The sequence below is a fragment of the Macadamia integrifolia genome, chromosome 7 (genome assembly GCF_013358625.1).
Source record: "Macadamia integrifolia cultivar HAES 741 chromosome 7, SCU_Mint_v3, whole genome shotgun sequence".
Lineage (NCBI taxonomy): Eukaryota > Viridiplantae > Streptophyta > Magnoliopsida > Proteales > Proteaceae > Macadamia > Macadamia integrifolia.
The window spans coordinates 2,774,809-2,796,776 of record NC_056563.1 but is presented as its reverse complement, the minus strand read 5'-3'; the positions used below and the strand labels follow the sequence as shown (position 1 = coordinate 2,796,776).

The 21,968-nt window shown below is 39.6% G+C and overlaps 1 protein-coding gene across 1 annotated transcript; it reads left to right on the top strand.

Moving 5' to 3' along the window:
- Positions 1-1,105: 1,105 nt before the first annotated feature.
- On the top strand, positions 1,106-18,284 carry LOC122084190. Its single transcript, XM_042652273.1, has 6 exons — positions 1,106-1,314; positions 1,430-2,054; positions 11,957-12,025; positions 12,137-12,249; positions 12,558-13,017; positions 18,076-18,284. The coding sequence occupies exons 1-5, from the start codon at positions 1,106-1,108 to the stop codon at positions 12,949-12,951; spliced, it is 1,410 nt and encodes a 469-aa protein (XP_042508207.1). The 3' UTR covers positions 12,952-13,017; positions 18,076-18,284.
- Positions 18,285-21,968: the final 3,684 nt, after the last annotated feature.

Genomic DNA, 21,968 nt, shown 5'->3' with positions numbered 1-21,968 from the left:
TTGATGCAACCCACCTATCCAATTGTCGCCAAACCAGACTTTCTCAACACCTCAAATAGGAATCCCATGAAAACGAGTCAAAAGCTTTCGCCACATCCAATTTTAAACCTATCCCACCACCACGAGTAGAAGCAAACATCATATTGGCCAACTCTGATGCCATACAAGTGTTTAACGAGATGAATTTCCCTCTCTGGAAAACACCCTATTCTTTATAGATTAATCTGGGATAGAGATTACTTAGTCTCGAGGCCATACTTTTATGATAGCGTTACACAAAAAATTCTCCATACAAATGGGCCGATATTTGTCCAAGGATGAGGCACCCTCTACCATTGAAATTACAGAAATGAAACAATTATTGACACATTTTTTGAAGTATCCAGACACAAAAAAGGAGCGGACAGCTGAGCAGAAATCTCCTTCTAATATCCCGGCTTTTCCTAAAAAAGCTCCAACTACAGATTAATTGATCAAGCAGTCAGACCATTCTGACCATGTATTTAATTTGATAATATATCTTTCGTGATATCACTACTTGAAAAATGTGTTTTAACTATGGTAATTATCTCTGCATAATAAACTAAAACAACAAACAACTATATGGAGTTTAATGTCAATTTTAATGTCCTTCTATTTAGGAGGACATTTAATGGCAGTTCACCATGCATTTTTCAAGGCCAGCACTTCTCCCCTTTGATTTCTATACATACCCCTCTTCACCTTGTAAATGGTAATAAATGGAACAGGTGTTGGCTTTTATCATGTACTTACAGGTGAACGTATGTGCATAGTCAACTACAAGCAATGTGGGAACCTGATGTAATATTTCAGATTATAAAAGGAAAGTTAGGCCGCGTTTAATAAGTCTGTTTCATGGGAGTATTTACCCTCTTCGTTTCATGTTTCATTTCTATTAAACATGTTTCTCATGCTTTTTCACTTTCACCACGCAAAAAAAGTTCCCCAAAACACTCAACAGGAGTGTTGTTAAGAAAGGCATCCCTTCGCTGCCAGTTTTTATTTCAAGTTAAATTCTTGGATTGTAATGTCAAGGTTTTATTCTTTACCTAATAAGTCTTTGATGCATGAACATTAACAGAAAATGACTAGAAATAAGCAGAGGAAAGGAAAAAGACCAGGGAAAGAAAGAGAGCAGCAAGAACAGAGAGAGGAAGAGATTGAAAAAGAAGAACCCAACAAAAGACAAAGACGCGCTACATATAGCTATGTCGATGAAGAAATATTCTGGGGACCTAACCCTTCTCGTAATAGTGTGCTAAAGGCAGTAGACCCTTGGCTGAGGTCTTACAGGTCAATAATTTATTATTATTATTATATTTTTATCATCTTTTGCACCAAAAGCATCCGAGATTACAAATTTATACCAGATAGACTTATTTTCCTTACATTGCTCATGCAACTACAGGTCCAACTGCAACTGTGGAGAGTACATATCAAGGCTTCAGAATTCAGTGAATGAGATGGGCTCATCATCCCAGCCACCAGAACCCACATCTGTTCCACCAAACTTCAATGAAGGGCCTAAGAACCAAAGCTCACTTTCACCTTCACTGAATAGTCAGGATACCTCAGTGCTTAACAATTGGAACATGGTTCCACCTTCATTACCTATGATGGGAACTTCTTCTTCACAGCAACAGCTGCCCCTATTACGACCAATGCAGGGACAGACACCACTTGGCAACCAACCCATGAACAGCCCCAATATGGTTTCATATTCAGCAACTACAATTGGTGCATCAGGACCTGTGATGGGAACTTCGTCTGTGGAAAAAGTTCCCCTCCTATGCCAAATGCATGGACAAATACCACCTGGCTACCAACCCATGAACGAACCCAATATAGTTTCATCTTCAGAAATTCCAATGGGAGCATCAGTAGCTGTGATGAGAACTTCTTCTCCGCAACAAATGCCCCTATTACAACCAATGCATGGACAGATACCACTCGACCATGAACCCATAAGTAGCCCCAATATAGTTTCATCTTCATCAACTACAATGGGAGCGCCACCAAAAAAACAACTGCAGGTACAAATACCAACTTAAGATTCTTCAAGTTCTCTCTCTTTTTTTATCGTCTTTTTTACATTCAAAATATATAAAATAAACCAAAAATCTATTTTTCTTTTCTTCTTTTTTACTTTTTAATGTAAGAACTTTAAGTTACCATACTTCATTTTACATCTGAGTATTTAACATGGAAGGAGGAGACCCAGGGTGCATATTGATCTTTTAAGTGAAATTCTACTAATCATTACATGAAGAAGTGGTAAGTAGATATAATAGGAGGCAACCCTTGAATTAGCAAGAGAGAACTGATCCTGTCTCTACTATAGTAAGTGAACAATACTACATACAGGCTTCTAATGCTCATATTACATTCATGTCACTAATGTTCTATAGAAACAGAAATCTATGCGTGGTTCAATAAGGTGCCTACATCTACGAGAGAGATGAGAGAAGTTTTATGAACAATGAAGAAAAGGGTTACAAGTTTTTTCCTCACACTTCTTTGTATTTATAAAGATTTTCAGCTAACAAAAAAAGAAGAATTTTCACCCTAATAATCCTCTATCACTAACAATTGAAAGGGAAAACGAAGAGATACAAACTTCCAAGAATAATCCCAACTAAACCCTAGAAGTTTTCCTTAGGGGCTGCCTCCCCCAAACCCCTGCACAGATCCCAACTTGGGGTGGCCCAAAAAATGAAGATAATAATAGGGCGGACCGAATCCTATGGGCCTGAAGCCCAATAGGCTTTTAACGTCCCTTCGGAGGTAGCCTATAGCTTAATGCACAAATTACTAAACATCAGCTCTTAACATTCTCCACCTTGGCTTGGATATTGTAATGATCCTATGAAGATGGCATGTAGAAGTTTTCAACCTTTTTTTCGCTAGAAATCATATGTATAAAATAAAGAAGAGAAAAATTTGAATAGTGTACAAACTGAAGGGAGTCGAAACAAGACCCCAAACAACCAATAGGGAAACTGAGAAAGAAACTCCTATTCCACCTTTGGCATTGCCATCAGCAGAGGAAAGGGCCCAAAACTCAGCACACACCAAACAAAAAAAAAAAAAAAATCAAACCACTATCAAGTCATCCTGAATCTAGATGACCCGAGGCATCCATATCAAGATCTATCTTGACCAAAGCCGACCAGACTGCCACTGGGGTTGAAGTCTGAAACAGAGCAGCAGATTTTGATAGAAAATCAGCAACTGAGTTTGCTTCACTAGAGATCAGAAATTGTTGAAGAAAGATGGTTATTACTGGAGACAACCCTGGAGGTGGCCTTCTGCCAGATAGGGGAAGGCAACTCCGGTTGACTGATTTTTGGAATGCTCAACTTTCCTTGGAGCCGGTTGTGACTCATTGTGAGGCTCTAGCTGATGGGGGAAAAGAACCTTTTGCCATTGCAGAGGCGGCGAGGAAATCTTATGCCTCCATAGTCGGATCTGATGATGAAGCACTTGACAAAGGGAAACCATTTGAGGCTCCACCACCGAATAAATCTTATGCCAAAGTGGTAGGAAGTGTTTTTCCAGTGGTGGATGACCTCCCTGAGCCAGTTCACACTAGAAATTCCACCAAGGTGATCATCCCCTAGAATGCATATGAGGACCGATTAAATAAATATAGATTTGCCCTGATCGGTTGAATCAATTTTCGTTTCCTTTCCTTGGATGAAGTTCGTAGAGAAGCTTGTGAGACTTGAAAACTGAAGGGTAATGTAAGGATGGTGCCCATGGGTAAGGGATTTATGATTTTTCAGTTTGATTCTGAAGGTGATATGGCTCTGATGTGGAGGCAAAGCCCTGCGAAGATTGGAGGTCAGTTTGTTCGTTTTCAAAGATGGCCCTCGGACTTTAGCATTCATGAAAAACAGGTCAACAAGGCCCTAGTTTGGGTGCGATATCCAGATTTGCCTCTGGAATATTGGCACGAGAAGGTCTTACTGACTATGGCCAAGGTGGGGCGGGCAATTGCTCTTGATCAATGCACCAAAAATGTCATATATGGTAACTATGCTTGTGTTCTGGTTGAGATGGAGGTGGGGACTCCGAGGCTTGAAGAGATCCAAGTTGAACGTAGGCAACCTGGAACTGAGAAATTTATTCTGGTTCAATTCTCTAGGGAAATGCGGCTTTTGCAAAAAACTGGGGCATTAAGTGAATGCTTGTTGAGACAAGAAGGCATAGGATGAGAGGCAGAATGCACTGGACAAGGTGGGGATTCCAGGGGCAGTGTACAAAGAAGATAGAGTCGACTCGGGAAGGGGTAACTCGCTGGGTCGAAATATTCCAGCTTTAGAAAGAATTGACCAAGAATATTTTGTGCCAGACAATTCAAACGGCTCCCACCTTTTAGCTAACGATGAAGGGGGAGTGATAGGATCTATTCCTTCCTATAATATCTCCACTCGGTTGCCAATTGTGGAGAGGGGCAAGATTCTAATAGATTTGAATTCCTCTAATCCTAGTCCTAATCTTCCCAATTCGGGTAATATTGGATTAGCACATGAGAGGAAGGAGCCTGTTAACGAATCTATTAATAATGAGATGGTGCAGGAGCCGATGATGAGATGGACTCGACTGATGATGAGGTGGAGCGGTCTGGTTCAGATATAAGTTCTAAGACTGGTTCGGACTCAGACCAAGTAGATGTGGTTGAGGGAGGAGAACTGAACCAGGTTGGGCACTTTTCAACCACTGGATCGGTAGAGGTGCAGCATCAGGAGAGCAGTGCGGTGGTGCTTTCTTCCCAGGGTGCTGTGAGGGTCTCCTTGGGCCCAAAGAGAACAGGGGCGGCCCTAGGGAGCAACCACGGAGGTTTGGTAGGTAGGGGTGGTCGAACTTCTTGTAACAGGGAGCACATTGCCTCATCACTTGCTCCTTTGAGTAGAAAGGAGGTTGCTCGGATGGGGTTCACGATGTGGACAAAGCTGCTGTGATTGCTGAGAAAGGGAACGAAGTAGGGGAGAAAAGGAGAAGAAAGAAGAAAGAAGAAAGGTGGTGGTTAGGCCTCAAGGTCTGACATATCTGACAAGAAGAATTAATTAATTATGCGGATATTTTTTTGGAATATCCAGGGTTTAAGGAAGGCAGCGGCCTCTAGAGCATTGTAATTATTTTTGCGTGATTATTCTCCTGATGTGGTTTACATTGCGGAACCCATGGTGGATTATGTGTCTTTTCCTTCCGTTTTGTTTAATCCGGTTACATGGTAGAGCTGATTCATAATTCCCGTTGTGATAAAGTGCCAAACCTTTGAGTTGTTTGGAAAAATTCTCTAGTGAGGCCAGTGGTCATGCAATCCTTTGAGCAACTGATCTCTATTTCTCTAGGGTGGAATGGGCCAAAGGTGTTGCTTTCAATGATCCATGCCTCTTGTTTTAGGGCAGATCGTAGGAATTTATGGGTGGACTTGGGGGCTACGGCTTCTTCGTCCCTTCTGTGGGCAGTTATAGGCGACTTCAATGCCACTTTGTATTCCCATGAGAAGAGGGGTCCATGTAGATTTAATGTGGGTGCTGTAGAGTTTCAGGCTATGGTGGATGCGTGTGAGTTGATCAGCTCCCCTTCTCAGGGGTCAAAATTTACCTGGACTAATAATAGACGTAGGGGTTATGTGGCGGCAGTGCTTGATAGGAGTTTTTTCAATGCTCGTTGGTTGGACGTCTTTGGTGATTGTGGTCAGCAGGTCCTCCATCGATCAGTGTCGAACCATGCTCCTATTTTATTCTCTTCAGCGGCAGCCCCAAAGCCTAGGAACGCCCCTTTTCGTTTCCATTGTTTTTGGATGGAGGAGGGGTCGTTTGAGGGCCTAGTGAGGGAAGTGTGGATCAGGGAGGTTAGGGATGGTCCCATTGATAGGCTAGTCCAGAAATTAAAAGTGGTTAAGGGCGCTCTCAAGGGGTGGGCAAGGTAGGTGTTTTCAAATGTCGATGTGGCTCTTAAGGAAGCTACCGAAGGACTAGAGGATGTTCAGAGGACTAATGACCAGGTTGGGATGTCGGATGAGTTATATTCTAGGGAAGCAGAGGCAAAGATGAGGCTATTGAAATCTGAGGAGTTGCACGCGAAGCTGTGGGCTGAGAAGGCTCGTTGTAAGTGGGCAAAATTAGGGGGTCGAAATTCAAAATTCTTCCATTTATCAGTGAAGGTGCGGCATGCCAAAAATTGTATTCGTTCGTTGAAGAAACAGGATGGATCAATGGTCTCTGAGTAGATGCAGTTGGCTGATTACGTGTCTAGTTATTTTGAAGACTTCTATACCGATCAGTGTGTAGCTCATATGGAGCTGCTGCAGGTTATCCCGAAGGAGGTTAATAGGGAGTATTCCTTGGCGTTAGAAGCAATCCCTAAGATGGAAGAAATTAAGAGGGTGGTTTGGGGTCTAGAGCCAGAGAGTCCTTTTGGCCCTGATGGGTTTCCTGGTGCCTTCTTTAAGTAGTTTTGGGAGATCGTTGGCGAGGATTTTTACGAGGCTGTGCAAGCTTTTTTCCGAGGTGGTAAGTTTCCTAATGGGGTGAATAATTGTTTTGTGTCTTTAACCCCAAAGGTGGAGGGGGTAGCTTCCTTGGATAAGTTTCGTCCCATCTGTATGGCAAACTTTTTCTGTAAGGTCCCGTCAAAGATTATGGCTGAGAGGTTATCTAGTCTTCTCCCTCACTTGGTGTCAGATGAGCAAGGGGCGTTTCAGAAGGGCAAGATTATTTCAGCTAATATTGGTTTAGCTTCTGAGCTAACAAATTTGTTATACACATCTGTTAGGGGTGGTGGAATGGAGATTAAGGTGGATGTGCAGAAGGCCTATGACACACTGTCATGGGACTTCCTTTTTGCGGTTTTGAAGAGGTTTGGCTTCTCGAATGTGTGGTTGGGGTGGCTTTACGAGATTTTGGTTTCTTCTAGAATTTCAGTGTTGTTGAATGGTGGTCCGGTAGGGTTTTTTGGTGTGGAGCGGGGTTTGAGGCAAGGGGATCTGATTTCCCCTATACTCTTCATCCTTGCAGAGGAAGTGTTGTGTAGGGGTTTGAATGGTTTATTGAATGAGGGGAAGATGAAGGCTCTCCCTGGTTAGATAGGTGCGATTGTTCCAAGTCATCTGCTCTTTGCAAATGATATCTTTATTTTCATGAATGCTACTGCTAAGTATGTCAGATGTTTGAAAGATTTCCTTTATAAATACCAACAATTTTCTAGTAAAAAATTCAACTTGAAAAAGAGTAAAGTTTTTTTCGGTAAAGTTGTGCCTCATAGGAAGAGGTTTATTGTTGACTTGCTTGGCATTCCAATTTGCGCTTTGCCTACAAGGTATCTTGGGGTTGAGATCTATACAGGCTCAGTAAAAAAGGCAAGGCTGCTCCCTTTGCTGGACAAGATCAAGGCTCGTTTGCAGGGATGGAGGGGCAAACTGCTTTCAATGGCAGGTTGTGTAGAGTTGATTCGATCTGTGATCTCAGGGATGCCAATTCATAACTTTTCAATTTATTTGTGGCCTGAATCGGTGATTAAAATAATGGAACGATAGATAAGGAACTTTCTGTGGTCAGGGGAGATTGATATGGCGAAGAAAATAACGGTGAAATGGGAGGATGTGTGTAGGCCTAAGGCGGAAGGAGGCTCAGGAATCAGAAGATTGTGGGATGTGAATTGTGTAGGGCTTAGTAAACTCATGTGGTGGATGAAGCACGAAGAGACTGCCTTTAGCAAGTTCTTACAAGCGAGGTTTGTGGATGAAGGAGGAGGTCACAATAAGGGGTATAAATCGTCTTTGGTGTTAAAAGGCATAGCAAATATGTGGAATTTTGTGTCTGCATCTGAGTGCTGGATGTTAGGGAATGGTGAGGATATTTTGTTTTGGCAAGTTTGATGGTTGGGTCCCTATTCAATTGCGGAGCTCTCTTCTCTACCTCCGTCTCATTTTTATCAGAGCACATGCAGAGTTGCGGATTTTGTGTTGGACGGTCAGTGGTGTTTTCCACGGGCTTCCTGTAATTTCTTGAATGGTATATCTAGGGAAATCAGTAATATCTCTTTGCCTTTGGATCAGAAAGACAGATGTTGCTGGTATCGATCTTCATTAGGCATTTTCACCACAAAGTTTGCTTGGGAGGCGTTGACAAATGGAAGCCCTAAGGTGGGTTGGGCAAAGGTAATGTGGGGGACTGATTTGTTGCCTTGTCAGTCGGTGTTTGGATGGAAGCTAATGCATGGTAAGCTGCCTTGTGATGATAAGGTGAAAAGAAAAGGGGTGTCTCTGCCTTCTAGGTGCGAGCTATGCAAAAAGGATGAGGAGTCACTTTCTCATATGTTTTTGGAGTGTGATGGCATTGTTTTTATTTAGAGTGCGTTTGTAGAGGCTTTTGGATTTCACTGGCCAATTCAGTGGGAAGATCTCTCAGAGCATTTTAACTGGTGGTCTCAAAAATCCAGCACCATTGTGCTATCTCAGATGTCGATGGCAGGTTTAATCCTAGTTCTATACTTTATATGGATGGAGAGGAACTCAAGGAGATTTAGGGGGGTATGTCGTTCTTATAGTCAGCTCTTCAAGACCATTATTGATAAGATTAAAAGGCGTGGTCCTAGTAAGCATGATAGAATCAAATCTCATTTGGATCAGCAGAGGTGTACCAAGCTGAATACAGTGGTGCCAAGATGAAGAGTTAAGGGGGTGCAGGAAGTTTTTTGGCTGCTACTGATGGTAGGGTGGAGGAAATTAAATTGTGTTGGTTCGTCGCTGGGAAATCCAGGGAATGTTGGGGAGGATGCCTAATAAGGGATAGCAATGCTCAGGTTGTCTCGTATTTTAGCTCCTTTTTAGGAAATAATTCTAGTTTTCAAGCTGAGTTTTATGCTTTGATCAAAGGAATTGATAGAGCGAGAGAGATGCAGTGTGAGTCGTTGTGGATTTGCGATTCGGTATCAATGGTTCTTATGGTGCAAATGGGTTTGGTCCCATGGTCTGTATGGCAGAAGTGATCTTTTCTTCTTTCCTATCTTAGGGGTATATGCTGAAAAATAACTCATTGCTATCAGAAAGCAAATCCCATAGCGGATTTTCTAGCAAATATGTCAGCTAAGAAGGAAGCGTCTACAACAAATTTGGTGTGGCCTCTAGAGGTGTTACAGTTTTTGTCTGACGACGCGATGACTAGGTCGCGATACATATTCTATTAGCGCTTTATCTTCTTTTTTTGTGCCTAGTTCTCTTTCCTGCTGATGGCAATGCCGTAGGTGGGGAAGGGTCCTAGGATTTGTGTTTGTCCCTTTGTATATTCTCTTTGTGCGCGATTTCCTTGTACAATTTTTTTTTTCTCTTCTTAATATACATGACTTTTTACCCAAAAAAAGAGTTTGCTCCACGAAAGCAATGGCTGATTTTCCACTCCACACGATCCAAGAACCTCATACAAGCTAACCACCTATGATGAACAAGCCACATGACCCTGTTTTTCTGAAGCAAGGTGACCACTACGACCGAATCACATTCGATCCACAACCTTTGTACTCCCAGATTTTCTACATGCTCACTCCAGATTTTCAACCTTTTACCTCCATAATGGTGCGCAATCGAACCTCGACATAAAGGGGTGTCCCTTTCTCTCAGCAGTAACATATCAAGTTTAGAAAAGCTTGAACTTCTCTGTAGTGATTGGTTTGGTGAAAACATTCAAAAAAAAAAAAAAAGGGTCTTGGGTTCCTCGTGCGGCTTTGCATATGACGGCTCAGGTTGGGTGGAAAATATTGAGGTGTACAACAGGTGTTGTGTTTTTGTTACAGTAGAGATCCAAGACCAATAGCAGAGGTGCACAAAGAGATAGAGGCAGCAAAGACGGAGGCAGTTGATACTATGTTTATCTATTGGTAGGGGCTGGATCGCAAAAGAAAGGTTTCTCTGAATGGTCGGGGCAGGTGCTGTCTAGGTAGCATATGGCCAACCAATGGGTTTTTTTTTTTATATTTTTTTTTAGGAGCCCTCTTCTGATGGTATGGTAGTTGTTCTAACAATAGCTCTCACCAATCGTGTCATCATGTATGGGAGGAGATTGTAGCTAATGCAAATGGAAGATATCAGTTCCAAATTCAGATAAGAGTAGAGCTCCTCGCTGATGGAAATGCGGAAGGTGGGGGGCCAATTCTGCTTCTTAGTTCGTTTTTTTTTTCAAAAAGAAAAGAAACATCTATTAGATTTTTATTTGGATGAATTTTCTTCAATTCAATGCTTCCTTTAGACACAAGCGCCCTCTTTTTATGAAACATCATGTCAGTGTACTTTGTCCTTGCATAAAACATTTAATTCTTTATAAGATGAGTGCTGTAAGGGAGACATATGGGATTGGTGGAGTGAGAGAGGTTACCCCTTTCCCCTTTTCTCTCCTTCATTCCCTAGGGTTCCTGAAAATGTTTCCTATTGTCATTTTCCCGCTCATTTCCTCTCACCTACCTGCCTTGTAGGGTGATATCTCCAAACCTGTCTGGCGACTATGGGGGATGAGGAAAACATGATTTTTGGAGTCACCATTTAGGATTCAGGGCCTAGAACCTTGTTGTGGAGCCCAATTCTGGTAAGGGGATCGAGCTCAGATTGAGGGTTTGACTCCAATTGACGAATCGAACCCCCCCGAGTTTGACTTCATATGGTCTGCTTGTCAGGGATACAGGTCAATGTCAATTAACGAGAGTGGAAAGGTGTTAGGCACCCACGTCGCCCGGTAAACTGGTCTTTCTACCAGTTACTTGGATTTTGAATATTCTCCCCCGAGAGTTTTAACATCATCAGCCAACATGGAACCTTTATCCCATTGGATTATGTAACACATGTATACTATTGCATGAAATAATTACAAAAACTTTGAAGACATCACTTGGAATAATACATAATCTATATTGAAACCACGTAAAATGATTAGTAAAAATTAAAATTAAAATCATATGTGATAATAAAAAATTATTATGAAATCACATGATATGATAAAATAACTATACATATTTACATAAAATGATAGAAAACACAGCTAACTTTTTTTTTTTTTGCTAAAGATTAAAAAATTTCATTAAAATTAGGAAAAAGAGAATACAAATCCTGGGAATTTTAATCCCCCACCTTCGGCATGGCCATCAGCAGGGGAAGAAAAAAATCCCTAATACATGAATCGAAATCTTGGTCTAGAGATAACATCAAGATCGATTTCAGAGATGTTGCGCTAGGGGAAGGAAGCTGGGCAGCTTGATAACTCTGTTTATGCCACCTCTCTAGCAAGAAAATCAGCCACCACGTTTGTTTCACGAAAGTAGTGGGTAATTTTCTAAGTGATGGAATCAAGGAACCTAATGCATAAGACCCAGTCTTGATAAATGTACCACGGAATGGACCGAACCTGGGCTGCCAAGACGACTGCAGCAGAGAATTTTTTTACTTTTGAGACGCCCTTAATGGATAGGCAAAGAACATATCAGTATATGGGAAATTATGGTATTTCCTTTGCTCTATCCTTGTTTCCTCTTCAGATTTCTCTTCCAGCTTGATTTGGCTGGAGGGATAGGCCATTGGTACTGTTATGGAGCTCTCTTCATGTAATTTTTTTATAATATTCTTTTCCACCAATTGGGGGGTTATAGAGGAAGAACTCTTGGCTTTGTTGAATACATTTTAATCACCAGAAAAAAAAAACCCACAATAATCAAGATAAATCTTGGGGCTAATTGACCCATATAGAATTCCATAGTTATGTAAAACGCAATCCTATGAATGGAAACTTATGCCAACTTATATGTGGTATGTAAATAGGATATCATTCATGCATGCAAGTTTTTTTAATGAAGACAGACTTACATTTCATTAATCAGGATGATCAATATATACCATCATCTGAATTAAGTAGATGTACCTACATTGCATTAACTATGATTACAGGGGGAGATTAACCATGAGAAATGGCTACCGATGCATCAACAACTTGAAGCAACATCCTGTAAATTTTTGGTATCAATTCTTTCCTCCTCATAACAACTTTCATTTTTTATCCTTGACCTTCTTTACTTCTATGGTTTTAATATTTGGAAGATGCAATTTATTTGCAATGACTCCCTTCAGAAGCAGATAGACCTTGGAGGAGAAGTACCAACCATTCCTCATTTTCAAGAAATGAATGCTCGTATCAGCAATAACCAAAATTTGGGTGAGGGAGGAGCTTTGCCTAATACACGGTATGTAACCTATCAGATATAAATTCTAACACAATAACACTTCATAGTAAATTTTGTATCCGGGTGCTATTCGGATACTTTTTTCGTATGTTTAATTACATTCTTCAATCCGTATGGTTTAAATAAAAAACAAGTATTTCAGTTTTGAGTTACCGGACCTTTACTCTTCATTTTATATTAATCATGTTGAAAATTTATAAGGGAATGAAACATTTTATTTTATTTTATTTTATAAAATAAAAAAGGGCAAGTCACAATTTTATTCACTTAGTAATGCATAAGGCATTGTTTCACATTTGTTTTTTCAGGTTTAAGTCCTCAATTTATGATCCTGCATACGAAGGACTTGGACTCCCTATAGATCCTATCCTCCGCCACTTTGAGCTTCGCCACAAACTTGACAACTATATCAATTCAAGTGGCTATAGCCAAGTAGATCAAACTCAAGTTTCCCCTACATTAAATCAAGGAAGGACATCATCAACTGAAGTTGTGGAACCATACTATGACCAAGGGCTTTCACAGAGTCTTATGGCACTACTTCAAAATCAAGATCCTCCAGAAGTAGAACCATCAATTAATGGTGTGGCACTACTTCAGAACAATCATCCATCAGAATTAGAATTACCAACTAAAGGTGTGGTTCCTTTTCAAAGTCAAAATGCACAAATCTTTAATGATGAGATGACATTATTGAATTAAGGTTGCGCATTGTCGATGATAGAAGCATCAATTTTTCTTGATTTATTACCTAATCAGATTCTTAAGGTATGTACTAAATCTTGTTTGTTTGCACCATTAATTGTTTCGTTCCTTTTTATTCATTACCACTATGAAATATGTCTTCTATTATATTAGGAATTAATAAGGGAGTTTTGTGTGAATACCAAAGAAGGACAACAAGATGAGATATTGAAGCCCTAACAAGAAAAACAAGTAACTGTGATAAGGGGAGAATAAATATTGAGCAAAAAAAGTCATATCCAAGAACAACAAGAACATAATGTAGGGAACAATAAAGGAATCTATCAAACTCTTGAAATGAACCTACATGATGAAGATTATGGATTTCTTGCTAAACTGAAAGATTTAGAAAATTTGAGGGTTGGCAGCCCACCCTCTTTATTGTCACCAAATGATACTTTTTTTTTTTTTATATATATATATATATATAGGAAGTCATACAATCTATATTGTCAATACCCATAGAGGAAAGACTTAGATCTAAACAAATTTATTTTAATTTGAGTATATTTAAAATTACAGTTAATTTAATTTTCATGTGTTAGAAGTATGTCCATAAAATCCAATTTATATGGTTTAATATTTATTAATTTGCATCACTTTAAGAAGGCCTTGGAGATCTTTTCTGCCCTCGAGCAAGTCATGTAGCGGCACAACCACGTGAGCAGGAATGCCACGTACACCTGTTTAGAAACATGGCCAACCCTTCCCCTATAAGTTGTTATGTAATGAGGGTAGGTGCAACATTTGGTGAACTCTAGACCATGGTCGTCAAGAGAGCCACTGGCAGCCCCACTGAGCTCCTCACCTAAAGGTGTCAGACCTAACAAGGCCCCTATGTCCAGAAGAGTAGGACTGAGCATTCCACAGGGGAAGTAAAGCATTAGTGGAACGCGACTGGCCAGAAGCACATGGCCGCTTGGAGAAGAGGACGGTCAGGAGGAATGAAATGCTTGCTCAACTAGATGGCATGAAACATTCCCAATGAATTCCATTCAGCGATTTGACTGCAGTCGTCCGCTACCACTCACCCCAGCCTTCTTGGTGGCGAGGCCAGATATCGTACTAAGCTTTAGGCCTAACTTCATCCCTAACTGGTTCATATCGGCAGAAAAGAAGTTCCTCTTTCCTATGGCAAGGGAAATTTCTAACCTTGAAAGAAGGAGAAGGCAGGACAGGGCCAAGGGATAGGAAGGAGTCATAAATGATGAGTACCTCAGGTTGGACCGATTGGGCATGAAAGGAGTTCCTAGTTTGTGGTAATTGGTCCTATAGGCATGGTTCGTCAGGTGGGGGAGTAGAAGAACTCATGCTCCCTTGAGATACGCGAAGAAGAAAAGAGTATAGACAAAAAATGGCTGAGTAAATTGGAGAAGATGAAGAATAGTGCACGTCGGTACTATTTGCATTTAAAGAAGAGAATGGTAAAAATCTTGCTGAAACCACGCCGGCCAAGGGACGTATGCCGATATAGCATAGGCAAGAAAGGTGGCTGATTGAGGTATGTACGGAGGGGGCAATTATCACCCAAGGTTTAAAATTTTTTGAAAAAAAAAAAATTAAACCAGAAAAGCAAATCTACAATGAGCTTATCCTAAAAATAGGCCTAAACACGTGTGGCATTTAAGGAAATCCACGGGGAATGTCATCCAATGGTACTCTTGCCTCAAACTTCGAACCATTGCTAAGTGGCCATTGGTCGCTAATGTCTACATAATCACCCATACTTTCGTCCAAGCAATGCAATGCCGTCGTATGGTGGATTATGAGGGGCAATTCTTGGTGCCAAAATTTCAAAATATGCACCCAATGACATGGCAGAGGTAGTTTGGGCCCAAAGGAGAGACGTGGGCTGACCGTAACATGAGTCTATTAACTACAAGTAGTATGACACCAGCACGTGAGGGTAGTTAGTGGCATAGGCGTGAAAAGTTATTTCCATGGGACAGGAGTCACAGGCACATTGGGGCTCAGCTTAATGGGGGATAGTGGGCTGATAGTGTATGTGGTGGAACGTTAATCAACAAGTTATATAAGGAAAGAAAATTGGCCGAATGGAGGACATTCAACAAAACACACAAGAATCCAACAACAATGCAACTCTTTTATTCGTTTGCTTTCCATTTGTTAGAGTTAGAAATAGAGTAGAACTCTTTTTCTTATTTCAAATTCATTCTTCTATAGGGTCTATTGTTTGACTCTAATGCATTATATGCAAGACCCCTTGCAAGGAATATATTGCGGTATATTCCTTTGTCTTTTGGTGGTTAAAGTCTTTAGAGCAATTAGGGAGGAGATTCCGAGGCCCACTTTTGGCTTAGTCATCCTTATACCCTCTCAAGCTGAAGAGATTGAAAACTTCCCTGATGGTTCAAGGCACCAATTACAGATGTCCTTCCTAAAGGTGAGAGAATTGAGAGTCGTTCTCATCCTCAAGATTAAGAGAGTTCTCTTGGGACCCCTCTGCCACATCATTAAGATGAGTCGGATAGTGATTTAAAGGGGACAAATTGGGAGAATACCAATTCGCTCCACTACTTGGCTATTATATTGAGTAGGATTGCGATTTGACGGAGCCAAATTTGGAGAGTTTCTATTGGAGCCACTACTTGCTCCAATCACAACCTGGAGAAAAACTTCCAAAGAAAGATTCAGGGATACGGTTAGGCTATTGAGGAGGTATTTTTGCAATAGGAGTCCTGATTTGTCTTTGCATATCTCGACTGACTGGGAAACCAAGTTGACTCCATCTTCCACATAGACAACCCCTGGAACCTGCACCGCCTTGTCAAGTTCAGATTGTTTCATATCATCAGCTTTTTTTGACCACATAATGCAACCTGATGACCAATTCATTTGCAATAACCACATCGCTCAATCCCATCTTCGTATACAACCTTTTGAAGAAAGTCAAATTTTGTTGTTGTACCTGGTTCAAGACATTCAAACTGAACTTCATCAATTCGAACTGCCGATTTAGTTGCATCAACCTCAACTAAAAACCAAGCAAAGTACCCAATGAACCCTTGCCTGGTCCACCGATCTAAAGGAACCGGTCATTCCACTGCCTCTAACAATTGATAGCAAAACGTTTTTGTGCCAGTATTCCAGAGGGAGATTTGGAAATCTAACCTAAATAAGTTTTGACAAAACTTGCTTCTCATGAATGTTAAAGTCTTGTTTCCAAAGCTAAAGTCGAATTAACTGTTCTCCAGTCCTCAAAGGACTGCGCCTCCAGACAACCACCGTATCACCTTCACAATTGAATTGAAAGATAGCATATCCTTTACCCAATGGGTGCATAATTACCCCGGACTCAAATTCCATTTTTTTCCTTTGCTTTAAGACACAAATCATCCATGGAAATCAGTCAAAATTTCACTCGTCCGATAAACAGAAATCTAAAGATTTTCCTCTTTGCTTAATACTCTTGGTAGGGAATAACAATACGCTTGATGTTTCCTACAATCAGTTCTGGTAGAGAATAAATTTCAGGCCATAAGGAAACTCCTACTGCTCTTGCATAGGACTTCTTTCGAGTTACAACTTCATTATCACCTTCAAGGACTGGACTAGAGATCTACTCCATAGGACCACGATCAGGAGACTCCCCATCACCACCACCTGAACTAAGATCAAACTAAGATATCTCAACCCAAGTCCAATGATGTTGGACTCAGGTCAGACCAATCAAACTTTTAAATACCGAGGTTAGGCTAGGTTAGTCTTAAACATAAAACTCATACATCAAGAGAGGGGGAGGAAAGGGAGAGAAGGGGAGGGGGAGATGATGGCAAAGGGGGGAGAGAGAGAGAGAGTGATTGCTATCCACGATGGTTGACGGAGAAGCACTATGGTCATTTTGGAGAAGATAAATGAAAAACAAAGTTGGAGAAGACTAGAGAAGCCTTAAATCATTTGAAGGAGAAAGCCTGGCCTAGGCTCAAACCAAAGACTTAGGCAAGCACAACATGGCTTAAACTTGGGCCTGCAAATCTCAACCCTAGTTTGGTTTGTTGACCAAAAAGCTTGGCTCAGACCTTGATTCTGGATAAGCTTGGGTTTAGTATGCCAAACTTAAACTCCTACAAAAAAAGCTAGCTCATGCACTTCATGTATGGATTTTTTTTTTTTTTTTTAATAATATAAAAATAGAAAGAAATACTTTGGTTAAAAACTGAATCAAAATATATAAGCAGTGAAACTGGCCCGGACACCTAGGTTAAAAACTTTAAAAAAAGAAAAGAAAAAAGGTGGGTATGACAACCGGTCACAACCAAAACTAGAGTTATATGCATTATATGAACAGAAAGCAAGCAACCAAGATCATTCAATACAGTAGTATGAATACGATACCAAGGCAAACCCATGGAAATACCCTTTCTCAAATAAAAAATAGACACTACATATACTCTATCGCATTGGAAAAGGACTATGCTATGGACCTCCCTTTTCACTGAATTATCTTGCAGCTAGGGTGAATATTTATTTCCATTTCGTTGGTAGTAATGGAACACATAGGAACAAATAGAAGCATATCTATTCTATACCCGATAAGTACCAATATGCAATGGGGTTGGCCCCTCTTTTCTATGAGTTGGATGTGTAGAGACAATGAAGATGCCCAAAAATGTTCATCTCCTGAACTCCTCCATCCCAAGCCTCCGAAACCTTTAGTAAAGTTGAGGTTGAAAAATCCCCAATGCTAATAATATAAGCAGTATGATGACAATTTAATTATCCTGCAAATTTAATCATTGAATGCTGCAAAATTTGACTAGTCTGGTATTTTCAGCTCTTTTCCTTTCCATATCAGGGAAGAGTTGATACATGATGCTCTTTCTAGACCCAGATTTAGATTTCGAAATTAGTGTATAATTTTTCTCTGCTGATGTTGATGCCGAAGGTGGAGGAATCTTGGTTGCTCTCTTGTATTCTATTTTTCTTTATTTTTTTACTCTTAATAAAGCTCTTGGGACTTTTAAGCCAAAAAAAAATCCTGCTAATGGGTAATCCGGATGGGCACCTGTTATTTTTTTAACCAAAATTTTATATGAGAATATATTGATTTTGGAATAACAGAATGTACACAAGAAGTGAAAATCAGAGGCTTCTAGCAAAGATTGCAAGGGGCCGCGGAGATGGGATTGAACGAGCTAAACGTATGGACAGATTTTGGCTATTTAACAAAAGTGTTCAAAGGGAGCAACCGTCAATGCTGGGCCTTGGGAACTTTTTGCTATCATTTTAAAATTTTAAAGACCTTAATTACGTTCAAGTCTGTAAATATTCAGATGCATATATGGTTTATGAGTTTAGCTACTATGGCATGTAACTTGGATGTGTTCTTTAACTGCTTTGTCTTAATATTTTCTTTTCTGTTACATCAAAAAAGATGACAATTTTTAATTGCATTTGAAACCTCCTCAATCTGCAGCGGATGAGAAAAACAATATTAAAAATCTTTTCATGTACAGATCTTGGAGGAATTCTCTCTCTCTCTCTCTCTCTCAAAACACATAAAGAAAAAAATAAAAAGGAGACCTGGAACTTTCGAGGGCTATGTGTGGATATTAAACAATTAAAAAGATAAGGTAATTTTTTTTTAATCATAACTTATCTTCAAATTCATGGGATTCATGTGAAAGGATTATATATGTAAAAATAAAATTTCTGGACATAATGTAGCTTTCATGGATTTGATTGGATTGTTTAAGCATAAGATAAGATATTGTATTAGATAAACTTGAATTATTGTTAATATATCAGATAAGACATTTGATTAAGAGTCTAGATAGAAAATGATATGATATTCACTTTGAACTAATAATGCGATGATACCAAAGCCCACCAAGAGTCCAATTAGGGAAGACTGACCACCTAATTGAATTTAGTCTTGCCAATTTATTATTTTATTTTATTTCATTATCCAATCAGATGCCATATCACATAAAAAAAACTTAATAAATGTTGGCGCTCCATAAATATCCCTCAATGTCTAATGCTGATTAGATCAATTACGATTCTTTTCCAAGGAAGAGGTAAAAATGGGTTTTCAAAATAATTTAAAAGTGATTTATCATTACAACTTGCACATCTTTTGTAAAATTTAAAAATGTATCATATGAAGGAAAAATAATAAACATACAATTTTAGGATAAAAAAAAAAAAAGTTAAGGATACGATTTCTTTTTCACAAAGGATGGTTATAACAAGATTTTAATTTACTATATAATTTTTTTTCTTAAATATTTGAATTTGTAGAGGAAGTGAAAATATTTTTTTATAATTGGAGACAATGTGCTATCCAGAATAGGAATAGTGGTTTATGTGTGTCTCATATTTTTTAGGAATTAGAAGAGACCTGATGGTCTTAGTCATTGTTGGTTCTCATTATTACAGAGATAAGGACAAGTAGTAGAGCATCATTTAGACAAAAATAAGATAAGGCTCATAGTGCATGAAATGGATAAAGGAGTAGGTAAAGTGAGGTCCTCAAAGGGGCCCAACCTATCATAACTTCACAAGAAAGCGAACAGTCAATAGCCAATAATGAAATCTGGATTAAATAAAGAAACAAAAAAGATTTCCCATCATCAATTTGCCGCGTATGTTGGTTGGGTTGTTTTGGTTCTTCAAGCTTATCCATCCCCTTGATGGGGTCCTCCTTTCTCTTTGGTTTCTAGAGAGAGATATTGCTTAGATGGGACCACCAACTGGCCCTACTCTCATACCCCATGGACCCTGTTTACAACAACAATACATATCTAGAAAGGGTGGCTTGGTGGTTGAGATGAATGCAATTAAGTGAATTAATAAGCTGGGTCTGAAGAAGTTTTGAGCACTTAATTTACAACCTTTTGATTTGAGATTTCAGAGGTTTGATCGACACTTTGAGATTCGTGGACATAAAATTTGGTCAACATGCATGTCGGCTGGTATATATCCTTCTTGAAAACTATTGGGCTTTGTATAATAATTATGACCCGAACATTTACCACAGGTCCACAGCACATTTAATTTCTGCATAAAAAGAGAATACTTCCAAACTAGATATATAGCACAAATAAAATAACTTGCAAAAACTAATGAAAATGATTTGCTAATGTTTTGGTAGATTATAGGGGATATATATGGAAAAAATAAAGTTGCATGGTCGTGTGGATCCTGCACCTAGATATAAGGGCAAAATGCAAAATTATTGTCCCACTCTCTATAAAATTAAAATCCCGTTAGTGTTGATGCCACTTTGTGCATTCTCATTGGTTCTCATGCAGGTGCAAGGGCCACACAACCAAGTAACGATTGTTTGGCAAAGATCCTCCCCATCGTTGCAAGGAAGACATCAAAATTACTCTTCTTTGGTTTCAATTCATGTCTTATTAGTTATGTAACTACTGATCTCCAAGTAGTTACATGTAACAATTTCATGACCTCCTCAATGGAAGATCATTGAAGTTATTAGGAGGTCTCCCCCATTTGGTTGTTTTAAGTTGAACACAGATGGGTGTTCTCTTGGCAACCTAGGTTGATCAGGAGCTGGTGGAATTTTAAGGGACTGCTGTGGGAATCTTCAAAAATGTTTTGCTTCATATTATGGAGTTGGCACCAACTTTATGGTGGAATTTGCAGCCTTCTTTGAAGGCCTTCACCATGTTTCTTTAATGAATGTGGATATGCTGGGGATTGAATGTGATTCTTCTTTATTTATAAGCTGCATCAATAATATTAAAATTCCATGGATGTTTTTAATAGAAATGGTGGTTCTACAAGAGTTTTTTGGATAATATTTCATGGCGGATCACTTTCAGCTTCTGGAAAGAAAATTCGACAACAAATAAACTAGCCAAGCATGTGGCAGCTTCAAGGAATTCTTCAACTTTGGATACTGCTCCTTCTTTTGTTAGTCATGATATCAAATGAGATGCTCAACTGCGACCCAGGGATAAATTTTGTTAGACCTTGGCTTCTGTTTGCTTGAGCTGCTTCTTCATTGATGGCCATACCAAAGGTGGAGTAGTGACTCAATGGATTTCCTCTCATTCTTTATATAATATTTTTGCATAGCTTCAATACAATTCATTTGCTGATTCTTAGACAAAAAAAAAAAGCAACAAAGAGATCTTGAACCCACATTACATAGAGAGCACAAGAACTGTCATGTAATCTATGCCTAAACTACAGAAACTAAAGTTTCCATGTAACTGGTTGAGACCTCTCTCTCTCTCTCTCTCTCTCTCTCTCTCTCTCTCTCTCTCTCTCTCTCTCTCTCTCTCTGCCTTCTAAAGCTACCAAGGTTAGAGCAATGCCTCTTTAACACTCTCACATGGGTTGTTACATGTAATTACATATTGTTACAAGAGCTTTGATAATATGTATCTACAGCTCTATGAGACACACTACGGTGGTTTATGTCTAGCAAAATGAACGCATCAAATTCCCAAGTCAAATCTTGGAACCAACCTCGTCGATACCCCCGCCCGCAATGGAGAACAGTCTCTTAATTCTACATTCTCCAGATTTTCAACCCACACCCAAACCATGACTAAGACCCAGCTCCTATGGCTACCCCTAGCCCTAATTCGATTCCACTACTCTCACTTTCCATCCACAGTAAGTGAAAGCGGGGTAGGATTTCTTGCAAGCCCTACTCTCTCCCTCTCCACAACAAGCTATTTCCGTCATTTTCCACTTCTCTATGGTACATTAATGGCAATAATGAACTTATTGCTTCTTCTTCTATATATCCTTGTATCAAAACCTTGCTCACCATATTATGGAGAACTTGACAACTTCTCAAGCCTCATTTGTCACTTCGTACATCTTCGAGGAGATCATCCTAATTATCAAAGAAGCCATTGCCGAAGCCATCATTGATCTCTCCATTGGCATCCCCGCCAATTCCTTCACGAAGAGGAAATCAAAGCCGAGATCGTTTGGAGAGATTGAATATGTTAATTACATATTAATTGGAA

Bases quoted from the DNA above. Each gene is read 5' to 3' on its own strand.
- LOC122084190 (XM_042652273.1), top strand. From the start codon at position 1,106: ATGACTAGAAATAAGCAGAGGAAAGGAAAAAGACCAGGGAAAGAAAGA. The intron at 1,315-1,429 runs GTCAATAATTTA...ATGCAACTACAG, and splicing joins CCTTGGCTGAGGTCTTACAG to GTCCAACTGCAACTGTGGAG. The intron at 2,055-11,956 runs GTACAAATACCA...CTATGATTACAG, and splicing joins CACCAAAAAAACAACTGCAG to GGGGAGATTAACCATGAGAA.